Source organism: Ornithorhynchus anatinus, chromosome 3 (genome assembly GCF_004115215.2).
Source record: "Ornithorhynchus anatinus isolate Pmale09 chromosome 3, mOrnAna1.pri.v4, whole genome shotgun sequence".
Taxonomy (NCBI): Eukaryota; Metazoa; Chordata; class Mammalia; order Monotremata; family Ornithorhynchidae; genus Ornithorhynchus; species Ornithorhynchus anatinus.
Window position 1 is genome coordinate 73222730 of NC_041730.1, and position 17546 is coordinate 73240275.

At 50.7% G+C, this 17546-nt stretch overlaps 1 protein-coding gene across 1 annotated transcript; it reads right to left on the reverse strand.

Annotated features, from left to right (window-relative positions):
• Positions 1 to 2532: 2532 nt before the first annotated feature.
• On the reverse strand, positions 2533 to 7013 carry RAX (retina and anterior neural fold homeobox). Its single transcript, XM_007659835.3, has 3 exons — positions 6722 to 7013; positions 5916 to 6166; positions 2533 to 3083 (listed from the first exon to the last, which is right to left on the reverse strand). Exons 1-3 carry the CDS (start codon positions 7011 to 7013, stop codon positions 2568 to 2570), a joined length of 1059 nt encoding a protein of 352 aa, XP_007658025.2. The 3' UTR covers positions 2533 to 2567.
• Between the last annotated feature and the right edge of the window lie 10533 nt (positions 7014 to 17546).

Here is a 17546-nt window from a genome sequence, read left to right on the forward strand (position 1 = left end):
AGAGTGGGAACAAGAACTCGACTTTACCTTGAACCAAATTCACAGGGAATGGTAGCCAGAGAGATGAGAAAAACACGGTTAGGTGTTTCTTTTACATCTCCTCGGCTCGCCATTCCTTTAACTTGTTCAATTCCCTGCACAGATGGGGCAGCTCTGGAGAGAAATGGGGCAGAAAAGAGAGATGCATGGACTAACGGAGCACATTCTGGTCATTTCCGGATCCAAGTCTTTCATAGAAATAGCTTAGACGTGTACTGAATGTTAGCTAAGAAGGAAGGCAGAAAAAGAGAGGAAAATGGGGGAGTTGGGGGGAGGCGAATGAAAGAGAGTAGGAGAAAGTGACTGTGAGGCCCACGTGTGGAGAGGGACTCTGTCCAACATAATTCACTTGTGTTTACCGCAGCGCTTAAAACAGTGTTTGACACATAGTAAGCGCCTAACAAATACCAATTGAAAAAAAAGGAGGGAGAGGAAAGCAGAGGTCGGGGTAGGGGGTGTTACGGAGAGGAACATCTAGGAAAAGAAGAGAAAGGACAGCCCCCCTCTACCGCATTATCCTTCAAAGCTGTTCACCTCTCATTCATCTTGTTCTCTTTTCTCCACCCCTCTCCCATCCTATCTTATTCTCCTGTCCTCGCCTCACCCTCCCCAGCAGGTAAACACTGAAAAGAGACGCAGATCAATTTCCAGTAACCCAGCTAACTGGACAGTTTCTATTTCCACTCCTGTACGGTGGAGACCGGGTGAGAGAGGACAGGGTTGGAGGGGGTGTTGTTTGTGTGTGTGTGTGGGAGGGTGTTTGTTTCGGAGCTGGGGAGTGGGGAGATGGAAAGAGGAAAAACTCAAAAGGGAGGAAGGGAGAAAGATGCATTCTTCCTATTCATCCTCCTAGCAAAATCCCGGGGCTGGAAGCTGAACTGTGGGGTCATGGTTTAAATGGGGGGACCAAGGATCCAGTCTAGTGATCAAGAATACAGTGCAGGGATGAAGGACACAATCTGGCGATGGAGGATCCAATCTGGGGATGAAGGATCTAGTCCGGGGACCAAGGACCCAGTAGTCAATCTGGCGACCAAATTTTCAGCCTAGAGACCAAGGATCCAATCTGATGGACAAGTAATCAGTCCGGGGTTCAGTCTGGCGAGGGGGTGCGTGGATTGGGTACGTGGAGGATGAAGGCGGCCCCAATCAGGGCCAAGACTCCAGGACCCTTCCCTCCGGGCTCGGGAGCTCCGCGGCCACTGGCCCAGGGCCCAGGGCTCAGACGGGAGCGTCGAACGAGGCACTGTGACTATCCTTGCAGCCCAGCTCCCCGAAGCCAGGATGGGGATCGGGATGCGGTGAGAGGCTTTCAAGTTCGGACGAGGGGATCCTCCAGGAGTGGGACCGTAGCAAGAGCAGCGGAAAATGCATACGCGCGTCCTTCACCAGAATAAGATCCTCCCTCTATAACCACTAGCTAACCGCCCTTTAGAGACTAATGCTTTCATCCAGGAAAACGTTTCATCCAGGAAAATGCCCTGAGCCAAAGTTAGGGACAGAGGAGGATTGTCACGGGGTGCGTGGGGAAGCGTTTCAGCGCTGGAAAAAGGAGCCGAGGAGTCTGTGGGCATTGACCCTCAGCGGCCTCGATAATTCCTGGTCCCGCTCCCAGAGCTGGGTCAGATGGGGAAATTCCCACTCTCCAATGGGGCCAAAGTCCAGAGCCCAGACCGCCCATCCCCAAACGACCCCCTGCTGTCCCACCCTCCTCCACCCGCAGGGTCCTGAACAACATCAGCCTCGGTCTTGGCCAAATCAAAGAAATACACATTTAATCTCTCCGAAGATACTTCGACAATAGGCTAAGAAACACTTCTCTCAGACGGTCCGTCGGGGAAAAAAAATAGAGATCGGTAACTCCCAAACCTGCAGGGAATCGGTAGTCTGACCCGAGGTGGTGTGGCCTGGTGTGGGGCGTGGTGGGAGGGAGGGAGCCGCTCAGTTTACTCTCTTTCTCTCCGCCCTATTTCGGTTCCTTCTGGTCCAGCACCGTGGGGAAATCTGCTGTCCCCTCCGGAGCCTCTGCTCTCTCTCGGCTCTAAAGGCTTGGGGTGGAGGAGCCGATGGCAGAGAAGCCAGGTGGAGAGAAACTATTCCCGTCCAGTTACAGGAGGGAGAGAGGGAGATAGAAAGATTGTGTGTTTGTGTGTGTGTGTGTGTGTGTATTTATGCACGCACGTATTTCTGTATGTGTGTGTGTATTGGGAGAAGGGAAGACACAGGCTGTGCATGTGTTTTCCCAAAGCTCCCAGCGATGCTCTAAACCTGTTTCTTTCCCCAGCGCCCGATCCTGGGCCTTTCCCCATCCTGGGCCGCGGGTGGGCAGACCCACCCATCTGAGGAGCGCCCACTGATGCCCAGCCTAGCTGTGGGGCTCTGGGAGAGGCGCTAACGACTCCCGACCACCGTGTCCGGGGCTGTCCGGGCCAGGGCACGGTGGGGGCGAGGGGAGTGGTGGGGGTGAAGGGCAGGGAGGGGCAGGAGGGCCGAGCAGGGGGGAAGAGGGCGGCGGAGTGCCGGAGGGCTCAGAGGGTCTGCCAGGGCTTTGCCATCGACTGGATGTGCTCCTTGGCCTTCATCCGCAGGGCCGCGATGCTGCTGTTCCGGGGGTCGCTCTCTTCCAGGGAAAACTTGTCCGCAAAGTTGTGGGCGCACTGGTAATGCGGTGGGGGCGGCGGGCCCAGGACCCCCAGGGGCTGCAGGCTGGCCCCCAGGGTGGGTGAGTTGAGGAAGGGGGGCGGCGGAGGCGGGGGCGGAGGAGGTGGGGTGTAGCTGGCCGGGAGGCTGGACGGGGAGGTGACGAAGCCGGGCAGGCTCTGCAGCGAGGTGGTCCCGCCGGCCAGAGGAGGGCCCAGCCAGGGCTCCAGAGGCAAGGGGGTCCCTCCTCCGCCCCCTCCCCCGCCGCCGCTCCCCAGAGACCCCAGGCCGGCGGTGGGCGGGGAGCGGCTGAAGGACAGGATGGGAGAGTCCTGCAGCTTCATGGACGTGACTTCCAGCTTCTCCTGGCGCCGCCACTTGGCTCTTCGGTTCTGGAACCATACCTGTGGACAGCCGGCGGGAAGGACGGAGGGAAGGAGGGAGGCCGAGGTTAGGCAGGGGCTTGCGGCTCCCTAGGGCTCCCTGCCTCCCCATCCCCCGGAATGGACCCCGGCCTGCCTCCCACCTTTTTTACTTCCTACCCGTCCTCCTCCTTCCTTCTCCCCCCTTTCTTTTTCTTTCTGCCCCCACCTTTTTTACTTCCTATCCATCCTCCTCCTTCCTTCTCCCCTCTTCTTTTTCTTTCTGCCCCACCTTTTTTACTTCCTACCCGTCATCCTCCTTCCTTCCCCCCTCTTCTTTTTCTTTCTACCCCACCTTTTTTACTTCCCACACATTCACCTCCTTCCTTCTCCCCTCTTCTTTGCTTTCTGCACTTTTACTTCCTACCCGTCCTTCTCCTTCTCTCTCTTCTTTTTCTTTATGCCCGCCTTTTTTTTACTTCCCCCCCCCCCTTCCTTTCTCTTTCGTCCTCCTCCCCTCTTCCCCCTTGGTTCGCCTTGCCCCGTTCGAGGGGAGCCTGTTCCCAAACGACAGGGAGCTAACAAGAGACCCGTCGCAGACAGCAAGGGACGGTGCTTCTTCCCTCGAACGGGCGGTCAAAGCTGGGGGAGAAGGTCAAAGTCGGGCCTGATCCCTCTCCCCCCACCCCCAAACCTGAAGAGGGAGAACCTGAAGAGGGAGAGGTGCTATGGAGTTGGAGTTGGGAGGGCCTGATTTTAGATTGGCAATTTGGATGGGGAAATAATAAAATAAAGGAGAAAAAAAAAAGACAGCGTCTCAGAGACGGACTGAAGTAAGAAGAAGGGGAGAGAGAGGCATACAGAGACACAGAAAGACTGCGAGAAAGAGGAGGAGAGAAAACCCGCCCTCGGCCTTCCAGCTCCAGGAAAGGGGCCGGAGATGAGGGGCATCTTGGTTTCCTTATAATTCCAGCAGGGATGGGCTTTCCAGGGGCACAGCCACCAAAAGCAGATGGTGAAGAGGACGGCGGCTGAGGGGAGGATGGTCCCGTCGGAGGGGAGGAGGCTGGTGCCACCCGCTGAGCAATTCCCGCGCCTCCCCAAGACTGCCAGGGCGCTCCAGGACTCCCAAGTCCACCCCGCGCGGAGAATGGCCCACACAGTAGCGCGCGCGGCCAACGTGGCCAGCTCAATCGAGGATGGCTGGCTGCCCTCCAGCTCTCAGTGCCCTGGCCCTTTCAATTTGGCTCCCAGACAATCCTCTATCCCCTCCCTTCCTCCCTCCCTCCCCCTCCCACCAGTTCCCCCCGGCCCCCGGGCCCCGCTCCCTTTCCCCCATTCAACAGCGGGAACAAAAACACAATTTTTTCCCCCCTTCAAACGAGAAGGCAGCGCAGACCCGGATGCCACCCCCTGCCCCCTGCCCTAGAAAGCCCCCGATCCGTCTCCCGAGGGGCTCCAGACCCGGCTGGTTCCCAGGGACCAGGACTAAACGTCGCCGAGAAATCGGGCCCCCCGCTCCCTTCTTTTAATGGGAGGCCAAACGCTTAAAGCCATGCCGGTCTCCTCTCCCCGTCAAACCAATTGTCCAAACACGTCAACGCAGTCCCAGTCTCATTACCGCGAAAATGCGGCGAAATGAGTCCCCAGTTTCCCCCCTTTCTGACCGCTTTAAACCACACGGTTTGGAAGCCCTCCCAGATTTTTCACAGATGACTAGCAAATATGTAAGGCGTTCAAACATTTTAATGATCGGGGATTAAAGCTAATTAATATAATTCAGCTCTAATTAAAGCAAAAAAAGGGGGGGTCGACGACTCCCTTCCATATAACGCACAATCACCACCTTCTCCTGTGGCCCCAGGAACTGCGGACGATGGAGAAGAGTCGAATTGCTAAACTCACCCCGAGGCGAGCTCCCACGGCGGAGCAACTCACCGCTGGCTTCTAGGTGGAAGAGGCCTAGTACTCGGGAAAGCGGCATCCCTCTCTGCGGATCCCGTGTGGGAAATCCCAATCCCCTTCTCCAGAACCTCACGAGCTCCCCAGGCCCCTCCCGGGTTGGGAGGGGAGAGGAGAGGAAGGAGCTGTCGTCCTTTGCTGAATTGTTGCTGAACTGTACCTACAGAGCGCTTAATACGGTGCTATGCACACAGTAAACGCCCAATAAATACGATTGAATAAATGAACGAATGACTTTTTGCCTGCAAAGTCGTTCGTGGCTTCCTGGAAAGAGCACGGGCTTGGGAATCGGAGGTCTTGGGTTCTAATCCCGGCTCTGCCACTTGTCTACTGTGTGACCTTGGGCAAGTCACTTCACTTCTCTGTGCCTCAGGTACCTCATCTGTAAAATGGGAATTAAAAGTGTGAGCCCCACAAGGGACAACTTGATTACCCTGTCTACCCCAGCGCTTAGAACAGTGCTTGGCACATAGTAAGCGCTTGACAAATACCACCATCATCATTATTATTAACTTCTCTGTGCCTCAGTTCCCTCATCTGTAAAATGGGGATTAAGACTGTGAGCCCCACGTGGCACAACCTGATAACCTTGTATCTATCCCAGCGCTCAGAACAGTGCTTGGCAGATAGTAAGCGCTTAACAAATACTGTTATTATTATTTTCTAAATTCGACTCCGGGGAGCCGACACCTTGCCAGTTCCCTGAGATGCTAAAGGGAGAGGCCTGCCCGGTCCTGGATCCCTCCGTTCCGGCCCAGGGCTGGGAAGGAGGGCCGGTCCTGGAGGTTTTCCATCGGGAAGGGAAAACTCTCCCCTCGCCGGCCCGGGGTGGGGCAACTCTCCCCTCCTTCCCTCTGCCCTGGGGAGCTGGATGTCCTCGTCTCTCTCTCTCTCTCTCTCTCCCCCCTTTACCTGGACCCGGACCTCCGGCAAGCTGACCTTGACGGCCAGCTCTTCGCGACTGTAGACGTCGGGATAGTGGGATTTCTCGAAGGCGCGCTCCAGCTCGTGGAGCTGGTAGGTGGTGAAGGTGGTGCGATTCCGCCGGTGTTTCTTCTTGGGCTGCTCCTCCTCCGGCAGCTTTCCTTCTCCGGGGAGGTGGGCCTGCAGCCCCGGGCTCAGCCGCTCCTCCCCGCACTCCTCGGGGCGGTAGGCGCGGGGCTCTGCGGGGAAGTAGGCGCACGCCCTTCAGGCCGGAGTCTCTTCTGCTCCTCCACCCCCTTTCCCCTCCCTTCCCTTTTTGGGGAGGGGGCGGTCTCTCCCCGGGGAGGGACAGGCCCAGGACTCTGAGGCCCCCAGCGTTGCCCCAAGAGAAACTGAGGCAAAAAAAAAAGATCTATTTTGATGGTAGTGATGCCTTTCTACTTGTTTTGTTGTCTCCCCTTTCTGGACTGTGAGCCCGTTGTCCCCTTTCTAGACGGTGAGCCCGTTGTGGGGAAGGGATTGTCTCTTTCTGTTGTTGTACTTTCCAAGCGCTTAGTGCAGTGCTCTGCACACAGTAAACGCTCAATAAATACGATCGAATGAATGAAAGGAAAAAAAAAATCTTTTAAGGGGGAGAGGAAGGGGACCGCCCCAGAGAATGATGCCGCTGAGAAAGTTGTTTCCCCTGGGGGGCGATTTGGGTTTCTCCGAGTCGCTCCGCTGGCTTTAAGGAAAAGTTGGGGGGACCCACCGCCCCCCTCCCCGCCGTTGTCCCCCGGGAGCTCCGCACTAACCTTCACGCTCCTCCGCCTGGACCTCCGACGGCTGCTGCGGGGGCTGGGACGGGTCCCCGCCGGGCACCTTGGGGAAGGCCAGCCGGGCTCCTGCTCCCTGGCCCGGCTCCTGGGCGTCCCGGGAGCCCTCCTCGGCCGGGAAGGAGCTGAGGAGCCCGTCCTCCTTGGGGAAGCCCAGGATGGCCTCGATGCTGTGCAACCGGGCTGGGTTTCCTCCTGGACTCCGGACCAGGGGCCCGGGGAGGGGGAAGGTCCCTTCGGCCATGGTCAGCGCGGAGCCGGGCAGGTGCATGGGGGAACACGGGGAGGCGGGAGGAGGGCTGGGGGGGGGGGGCTAGGGAGGAGGAAGAGGACGAGGACGGTTTTACCGGTTTCCTCAGTTTCCCTCCTCTTCTTGGGGCAGAGGGACCTCAGATCAGTTCCTGGGATGCTTCTCAGATTAAACAATTAAAGAAGAAAAATAGACACATCCTGAACGAACTTAAAACGATCCCCTCTCCCTCTCTCTCCGGGGGATGCACCTGATGCTTTTCCTCTCTGGTCCGAAGAGGTCTCGCTTGACCCAACCCCCTCCTTCTCCCTCCCCTCCCAGGAGACAAGGAGGCTCCTCCCAGCGAAGGCCGCAGGAACCTAGAGCCAGTGGGCTCAGCTCCTCCCCTTCCCTCCCCCTCTCCACCTCCACCCCCGGCCCACCCGGCCACCACCGCCTCCCCCCCCCACCCCCCCATGCCCACCCCCCACTCCCCTGGGGATGCCCTCCTGTCCTTTCTCCAGCGCCCACCCACTGCCCTCCCTCGCAAGGGGGTCGGGACTGGGGTTGGGGTCAAGGTTCAGGGGACAGAGCTGGGGGAAAGGGGGGTCCTAGGCCCCGATTGACCAGAGGCAGGGGCAGCGCCCCCCGGGAGGTCGCCCCCTCCTCCCCCTCCCCAGGCACGCTCCCCTTTAAGGCTTCACCTCTGCCCGGGACGTGCATGACCCATGACCCCGTCCAGAGGGTGGAGGGAGCTGCAGAGAGGAGGGCGTCTCCCCTGCCCATCCCCTCCTCCTGGACGACGATGCCCTCCTGGCCGTAGAGGCAGACGGACCCGAGGGCTCCGGCCAGACGGACAGACGGAGGGAGGGAGGGCTGGAGGAGGGGCGGGGGTCAGGCTGGGACGAGCCTCTCCTCTGCTCCGTTATTTGTTCTTTTGTTCTGTAACTTTCTTCAAGGCTGTCCCGTCTCGGGTCTCCTGGGGCTCTGGTTTATTATTATAGCGGTGCTTGTGAGCCTGTGTTTGTGTGTGTGTGTGTGTGTTTGTGTGTGTCTGTGTGTGTCCTTGTGTGCACGCGCGACGGGAAGACTGAATGGCCTGAGCTTCTCATTGTCTTTTAGATTGGTCACTCTTTGCCCGGAGCTTGGTAGGCCTCCCGTCCCCTCCAGAGAGCCATAAGAAGATTTTGGTTTCATGGCAGGAAGCGATCAGGTCGGTGTGCAGAAAGGCCTCGGGGAAAGGCGGTCTGGGTCACCGCGTGTGCAGCCCAGCCACTCTGCCCTTCGCCCTCTGCGCTTTCCCCACTGTCATCTGCCCTGTTCCGTGGTTTAGCGGAAAGAGCCCGTGCTTGGGAGCCAGAGGTCGTGGGTTCTAATCCCAGATCCGCCACGTGTCAGCTGTGTGATTTGGGACAAGTCACTTAACTTCTCTGTACCTCAGTTACCTCATCTGGAAAATGGGGTTTAAGACTGCGAGTCCCATGTGGGACAACCTGATTACCTTAATAAATAATGATGATATTTGTTAAGCGCTTAACTATGCCAGGCACTGTACTAAACGCTGGGGTTGATACAAGCAAATCGGGTTGGACACAGTCCCTATACCACGTACCTTGTGTCTACTCCAGGGCTTAGAACGGTGCTTGGCGCAAAGTAAACGCTTAACAAATACCATTATAGTCATTATTATTATTCAGCGCTCCGTGCCTCTGTCAAATTCCCTACTCTTCAACAGTCGTTCCCCGAGCTGGCACAAGCCCCATGCCTGGGGAGGGATGGGGATGGGGAGTGTTCCCAGTCATCACAATAGAAGGGGAGATTGGGGAGGGGAGTCAGGAGATGGGGGGGTTAATTCCCTCTCATCCCCTACAGGTCCGGCACCACTATTTGAGTGACCTCCGCAGAGAAGATCTTTTCTGAGACCCCTAGCTGACAACTTTCGCCAGACCTGAAGAGAGCCAGGAAGGGTGATTTTGGCCCCAATCCCTCTCGTCTCCCTGTGAGGAGGTCAGGTTTCTCAGCTAACCTCAGACAATTGGGTGAGCAGGGTGGAAGGTTCTGATCAGGCCCCTCTCCTTCAGCCTCCTCCCCCGCCCCCCCAACCCCTCAATTTCTCCATTCCCATCCCCTTAATGGGATGTAATTATGGGAGATGATTTAGCTCTCTGAGAAAGTGGCTTTCTCCTGTCCCTCAGTGAATCACTCTATTTACAAACCATTCAGGCTTTGAGTCCATTTTAAGAAAAGAGATTTTTTAGAACCGGAGAAGGACTCGTTGCCAGCCAGATATCAACTTCTGAAACTAAAAGTCATCTGCCCTTACTTTTATAATAAACTATCTGAAAAGCAGAGGTTAAATGATTTCTGAGGAAGGATAATTTTAACTCTAGGAAACTGGTTACTATTAGCAGTGTGGCTTAGTGAAAAGAGCCCGGGCTTAGGAGTCAGAGGTCGTGGGTTCTAATCCCGGCTCCACCACTTATCAACTGTGTGACTTTGGGCCAGTCACCTAACTTCTCCGTGCCTCAGTTACCTCATCTGTAAAATGGGGATTAAGTCTGTGAGCCCCACATGAGACATTTGATTACCTTGTATCTACCCCAGCACTTAGAACAGTGCTCGGCACATAGTAAGCGCTTAATGAATACCATCATTTTTTAAAATTAATATAAATGATTGTATTTTTATTGGTCAGGCTGCAGTTCCACACACACTATAAACACTAAACAGGTTTACTATATTTCTTGATGAGATAACAAAGTCCTGGTTCTATGACTGCCATTAGAAGAGAGCAGTGCTACTGAATTGAAGTCAGTTCCCAAGGAATTATGGATTCTTTAGGACGTTTATTTTTTTAAAAAGGGCATTTGTTAAGTGCTTACTAAGTTCCAAGTACTGTACTGAGCACGGGGGTAGCTTCAAGATAAACAAAATCCCCATGCCACATAGGGCTCATAATCTGAAGGGGAGGGAGAACAGATATTTAGCACCCATTTTAGAGAGGAGGAAACTGACACAGAGAAGTTAAGTGGCTTGCCTGAGGTCACACAGCAGGCAAGTAGTAGAGCTAGAATTAGGTCTTCTGAAGCCCAGGCCAGTGCTCTTTCCCCTAGGCCACATTTGGTTCCATGAGTTATTTTATTATTATTATTGTGTTACATTTAATGTGAAATCATTCTAGTTAATTGGTTTTATATTGAAGGAATTCAGTCCAGTTGTTTCAATTCCTCTTTAACAAATAGGGAGTGATTCTCTAAAACAATACACACATAGTACCATGCAAAGTAAGCACTTAATAAATATGATTAAATGAATAAAATACAATAGAATGAATGAAACAGAAAAAGCTCTGTACTGGCTGGTTTGGCTCATCTCCTCCTCTCATCCTTCTTTGACCCATTGTCCCACCACATCCTACACCATCCTTAGCTGTCAGTGTGGGGAGTTGGGGGTCCTTGACAATCCTGGCAAAGAATAGGACTGAGTAGCTTTGCTTCAGGACATAAAATAGCTAGAAGGCTGTGGTGCTGGTGGTAGTGTTGCTGGTGCTTGATGATGGAGGTGGTGGTGGCATGAAGGGAGCCATTGATTTTCCAATCACCACTTCTCCCAGTTCGCTAAGGTTCTGGACTATTCACAGAAGAGCATCCTTGGACAAACACATCTTTACTCATTTCCTTGGTGTGCATCCTTGGGATATTTCTGTTAACGTAACACAGTTTTACTGCTTATTTTTTTAATCAACCAACAGAAACCCTGGTCAGTAGACTAAACTGTACTGATCTGTTATCCCAGTCCTATTCCTCTGGGTTCACTGTAGTTGTTTTCCAACACATTTTGTTGGAAAGTTATAAGGCACAATCAATGGATTAACTAGCAATTGTGGGCTAATGATTGGTGCTCAACCTTCACCAAGTTATTGCTTCTGTTAACATAATCCACAGCAACCAAGGTAGCCTACCTGCCAACTCTGGGTTCTATTGTTTCACCAGCTGCCATTCTTGATTAAGACTGTGCACCCCATGTGGGACAGGGACTATGTCCAACTCGATTTGCATGTCTCTACCCCAGTGCTTAGTACAGAGCCTGGCACATAGTAAGCACTTAACAGATACCATTATTATTATTATTTTATCACCTGTACCCAGCATCAGGCAGCCTTCATTTTATACTTGCAACTCTTTTCAGTGCCTATGATCTGATCCCAGATGTTAATCCAACCCTTCGGCCCTGGCAGAGTTGAACCTCTTGCTTCAACCATGAAATAGACAGTTTTACCAACATCATTTGGTCTAAACTGATGGAGGTAGGGGTCCACAATGGCTCTTTTTCAGCCACTTGTTGATTTGCTTTGAAGTTATATTACATTGTTACTGTTACTGAGCCAACCTGCACCAGACATTTAATGGACTCTTAAACACTCCATGACATCGAATTACTTTTGTATAGGCCACAAGATTTCCCGAGAATTTGAGGCAGGGTTCCTGGCCCTCAAGCCAGAAAGGACTAAATAAACCTTGTTAGGTCTGTCAGCATCAACCCAGCCCCGGCCCCATTGACCATAATCTGTGACAATACCCTCCCACAGCTCCCTTCATCTCACTTTCTGGGTTTGGGTTATAATTTTTAAAGGAAATCTGAAGGGAACACCCCCAGCCTGGAGTTTGGCTAATATCAATAGAATAATCCACCAGGTTGTAATCGTGCCAATTACTGCACATGGAACAGGTGGCTATTCAGTGCCTCAGGTCTTGGATTCATGCTCAGTGTGTACCATCAACCAGAGGCTAGCAGTTAGGGTAATTAATTGGCATTTGTCTTCTCTCTCTTGGCATGAGAATGCATTTTATGTAAACTTCCCCAATATTAAATTGATCTCTGTAATCAGTCCTAAACAAAGATTGGCAGCATTTTCTTAAGCTGCTGCCCACACGCTGCTAAGGGGCTTATGGTCTTGTTTCCCAAAGTTAATTCCTTTTGGAACTGCCCGGCTCTCCCTAATAGTTCCAGGTGAGGTTATCCTTTATTTACTGTTTATTTCAGAGTCTGTAGAAAGAAGTAGAAAAGATTTCAGCAGCCACTAGCCAGGCCCTATAGGGGAAACAGGCCAGTGGAGGATAAGAGAAGGGTAGGGGAACCTTTGTGCCCAGTAGAAAAAGCAAGTCAATACCATTGTGGCTGCAGTGGAGAGTACTCAAAGCAATCAGCGGGGGTCATTGTTCGAGTCTAATCTACATGTGTATTTCCCAAGAACTCTATTAGTGGAGCTGAATGGACTTTGCAATGTCCCTAATTCTTCTAATTTGGAGCTGCATTTTTACAGCAGTTACACGGCCACACAATCAGGCCCACTTCTCCACCAGCACTGAGACTGGCTTCTGAACTCAGGTTGTTATTTCTTTCGTTGATTCATTAGGTGGATGAAAGGAAACGGACAGGCAAAAATTCCCATGTCTGCTGCCTGAGGGGCACATGTCAACTTCTCTGGCACTGGGGCTACTTCTGGGAAGACATGGCTCAGGGATGGGTGCCTAACTCAGAAGCTATCACCCAGAGGGTATCTGTGTGGTGGGGGCGGAGGGTGAGTAGAGCGGAGGAGACAGGCACATAGAAAAGGGGGCAAGGATCGAGTGGGCATTGGGTATTAGGATTGGGGTTCGGAGGGGCCAGTCTGAGAGGGAAGGAAAAAGAGTAGATGGGCAGAAGGAAAGTGGGCAGGGAATGTGTCTGTTAATGTTATATTGTACTCTCCCAAGTGCTTAGTACAGTGCTCTGCTCACAGTAAGTGCTCAATAAATATGCTTGACTGACTGAAAGAGCAGGGATATGCAGAGAGAAGGGAGGAACAAAACGTCTAACGTGAGTGGAAGGGTATTGAGGATAATACTTGAAAGGACCCCCACAAAGCTCAGTCTGCCAGGAGAATAAAATTAGTCTGGAAGAGGGTAAGAGGGACTGCCAAATCTAGTGGCCCAACTTCAGGAGTGTGTTTCTCAGGTTGGCCACTGGGCCTGGCCCAACTGGACACTCAAAAATGTGCTTCAGTTGAGAGCTGACTAACTGAAAGTGGGGAAACTGACCAACCGGCTGGATAATTCTTCAACTGGTTAGCCATCCGTGGCTGGAGACGAGTGCATGCCTACATAGCTTTGTGAGTGGGAGGGAAGCTTCCGTACTTCTCAGCTGACAGGCATGTGCCCACTGAGAAAGTGGCATTCTCGGTTGCCAAGTGGGCAGGGAGGACTGCCCTCTGCCCTTATGCCATTTTATTCATTTGTTCATTAATATTTGTCTCCCCCTCTAAACTGTAAGCTTTTTGTGGGCAGGGAATATGTCTGTTACATTGTTGTATTTTGCCAAACTTTTAGTACACGCCTCTGCATACAGTAAGTACTCAATAAATATGATTGACTGACTTCGGGAGCTCATCAAGGCAACCCCCTCAGCCTGCCAATGCTTGATGGGTCAGGGATGTCCGGCACCTCCTCTACTCAGCTGACAGGACAGGTTATCTAAACTTGCAGAAGTGAGCCCAGCAACCTTCACCATCTCATAGCTCTATTGTCCACGATTCACTCTAAGCAAATGCAAAACTATAGCACTCTGGGAGGCTCAGTAATGGTTCTGGATAAAGTTGCTTCTGAAATTTTTGCAGTTCAATTTAATAACCTCAGGTGTTAGAATGAGGAGCTAAATAATAATCACAATCATAAATAGAACATGATTATTACAAATATCATTTGTGGGTTCCAATTTTCCCAGTGTCTGAAGTTATTCCCTGGTAGAAAGATAAGCACTTTGGGGAGGAATATTACCTTTTCAAAACTACTGCAACACACTAAAAAGTCTGGCCTGAAAGAGTTATCATTCCTACCAAAGTGTCTATCTTACTACTACAGAGTACCTCTCTCAGAGGGAGAGGAGGGTTCTTAGTGGGTCAGTGGAGGAAGGGAAAGATGCCTACGTCAGACATTATATAGCTCATCTTGTGCCTGGTTGTAATGAGTATCCAATGGGCAAATGAGGTGATAATTTTTTCAACTGGGAAAAGAAAAACGAAGAGATAGCAAGAACACTGGGCAAAGAACTTGGTTAAAGAACCTGGGACTTGAAAAAGAATGATTTGAGCCAATAGTATTTTCTTTGTCACATTCTCCACAGCCTCACTTTGCAAGCCCTGTGCAGTGTTAGGAAGGGGTTTGCCTTCTTCTACAATTTCTACTGTTTCCCAATCAGGAAACTGGAAAAATTCAGAGACTTGAAAATAGAAATGATTGCACTGGTTTCCTAATTTAATTTTTCATGTTGCCCTGTTACCAGATTTGAACTCCAAATTCTCAGAGCAGAGTCCTTAAATGCTTGTGTTTGAGTTAGTCAAAGGCAGGATTCCAGTCACACCTCTCTACCCAGAAATGCAGGAAGAGTAGGGCTATTTATGGAAGATTATAGATTATAGATTTTGTCTGTATCACCATCAATCAGTTGATCAATTGTATTTATTTAATGTTCATTGTGTTCAGAGCACAGCACGAAGAGTTTAGGGGAGTATGATACAACAGAGTTGGTAGACACATTCTCTGTCCACAACATGTTTACAGTCTAGAGGAACAGGGTTCCTCTGTTGCTGGCCTAACCCAATTTCAGCCTATCCACACTAAGGCAGGGAATTTGCTGCTGCAGCCACTTTTCTCAGATGGAGACACTAGAATTCCCAAATTGATTTGTATCCATTTGGACTAATGAGAAACAGCCTGGTCTGGTGGAAAGAGAATGGGTCTGGGAGTTGTGTATTCTAATCCTGGCTCGGCCACATATCTCCTATGTGACCTTGGGGAAGTCACTTCACTTCTCGGTGCCTCACTTACCTCATCTATAAAATGGGGATTAAGACTGCGAGCCCCACGTGGGACAGGGAATGTGTCTAACCTGTTTACCTTCTATCTACCCCAGTGCTTAGAATAGTGCTTGGCACATAGTAAGTGCTTAACAAATATCATAATTACCTCATCATCAACTCTGCTTCCTCTCAAAGACCTAGAGTGCTTATGTGGCCAGGTGCATTCAATTCTGGAATTCTTACACATAACCACAAAATGTTGGGCAGATGAGATGATACCCTAACGTGTCTTCCCTTGGGGATCAGCTATAGGCATGGAGGTTTGAAATTGGAAAACTTCAAAGCCGCTGGTTTTTTCAAGACAGGACAGTTTTTTTAGTTGCTTGAAGTAAAGCTATATTAATGTAATCCGTCTTTACTTGTTTTCTAATTAGTCTAATTGAATTCAGATTACTTAGGAGGGAACTCTAGAGACATTTATCCTGATGGGATGATGAGTTTGAGCTCCAGGGATCCTATTAGTATTAAGGCTGAAAATCCTGGGCTCCTCCCCTTGGCAACCTCCTCCTCCACCACCACCACCACCCCCTCTGCCTGGTGACAGATTTGTTCTTCCCCTGCTCTCCTTTTCCAAGCGGAAGGACATGTGACCCAGGGAGAACTAAGCATTTGTGTCCTAGGAGCAATTTCTCTTTTTCCAAACTCACTCACCATTTGGTGTTGGTGAAAAGGTGCTTCACCTTTCTGGAACTCAGTTTAGTAGTAATACTATTACTAATGATTTCTAAATCTACTTGTCCAGCCCTGATCTCTCTCCCTCTCTGCAGGTTAGCATCTCCCCCTGCCTTCAAGACATCTATACCCGAATATCCTGCCATCACCTCAAACTTAATATGTCCAAAATAGATCAGATCTTCTCACCCAAACCATACCCTTCCCCTGACTTTCCCATCACGGTAGACAGCACCACCATCCTTCCTGTCTCACAAACCCATAACCTTGGCATTATCCTTGACTCCTTTTTCTCATTCAACCCACATTTTCAATCTATCACTAAATCCTGTTGGTTCAACCTTCACACCCTTGCTAAAATCTGTCCTTTCCTCTCCATTCAAACTCCTACCACATTAATCCAACCCCTCCTTGATTACTGTATCAGCCTCCTTGCTGACATCCCTGCCTCTTGTCCTTGTCTTCTTTCTCCACTCCATTCCTTCTAAACTGTAAGCTTGTTGTGAGCAGGGAATGTGTTTGTTTATGGTAATATTGTACTCTCACAAGTGCTTAGTAAGCTCTGCACATAGTAAAAGCTCAATAAATATGATTAAATGAATAGTCTATACTTCTCTCTGCTGCCCGGATCATAAAAATATACAGTCCTGTTTCCCCACTCCTCAAGAACTTCCAGGGGTTGCCCATCGACCTCTGCATCAAATGAAATTCCCTACCATCAGCGTTGAAGCACTTAATTATCTTTCCCCCTCCTCCCTCACCTCATTACTCCCTTACTATAACCTAATCTGCACCCTTTATTCCTCTAATGCTAACCTACTCACTGTACCTCTATCTCGTCTATCTCACCCATAGTCATTCAATCATATTCATTCATTCAATAGTATTTATTGAGCATTTACTATGTGCAGAGCACTGTACTAAGCACTTGGAATGTACAATTCAGCAACAGATAGAGACAATCCCTGCCCATTGACGGGCTCACAGTCTAAACGGGGGAGACAGCAAAGCAAAACAGAACAAAACAAAACAACAACATCATCAAGATAAATAGAATCAAGGAGATATACACCTCATTAACAAAATAAATAGGGTAATAAATAATATATACAAATGATCACAGTGTTGAGGGGAGGGGATGGGGGAAGAGCAGAGGGTGGGAAGGGGAGGGGAGGGGAGAGGAGGGGGAGCAGAGGGAAAGGGGGAGCTCAGTCTGGGAAGACCTCCTGGAGGAGGTGAGCTCTCATGTAAATGTAAATATAAAGATTTACTGAGTGATTACTGTGTGCAGGGCACTGTACTAAGAGCTTGGAAAGTACAATTCTGCAACAGAAAGAGACAAAACCTACCCAACAACAGAACGCTCTCCCTCCTCATATCTGACTCCCCCCACCTCTTCAAAGCCTTATTGAGGCACAACTCCTCCAAGAGGCCCTCCCTGTGTAAACCCTATTTTCCTTTTTTTCCTCTCCCTTTTGTGTCACCCTGACTTGCTCTCTTTATTCCTCCCCTTTCCCATCTCTATAGCTCTTATGTGTATTTGCTTAATTAATTTGCTCGAATCCACCCTTGTGAAGGATGCAACAAACCAGTGTTAAAATAATAATAATGATGATGATGATATTTGTTAAGTGCTTACTATGTGCCAAGCACTGTTCTAAGCGCTGAGGTAGATACAAGGAAAGCAGGTTCTCCCACGTGGGGCTCACAGTCGTAATCCCCATTTTACAGATAAGGTAACTGAGGCACAGAGAAGCTAAGTGACTTGTCCAAAGTCACACAGCTGGCAAGTGGCGGAGCCGGGGTTAGAACCCACAATCTCTGACTCTCAAGTCCGGGCTCTTTCCACTAAGCCACGCAAGTGTCTTGCCCAAGGTCACAAAGCAGACAAGTGGCAGAGCTAGGATTAGAACCCAGGTCCTGCTGACTCCCAGGCCCGTGCTCTTTCCACTAGGCCATATTGTTTCTCTAGTAGTAGTAATAGTAGTAATATTTACAAAGTAGTA

Excerpts from the sequence above, each read along its gene's own strand:
- RAX (XM_007659835.3), bottom strand. The coding sequence starts at position 7,013 with ATGCACCTGCCCGGCTCCGCGCTGACCATGGCCGAAGGGACCTTCCCC. Across the intron at positions 6,167-6,721 it reads CCAGGCGGAGGAGCGTGAAG|AGCCCCGCGCCTACCGCCCC; the intron begins GTTAGTGCGGAG and ends ACTTCCCCGCAG. Across the intron at positions 3,084-5,915 it reads TGCCGGAGGTCCGGGTCCAG|GTATGGTTCCAGAACCGAAG; the intron begins GTAAAGGGGGGA and ends GGCTGTCCACAG.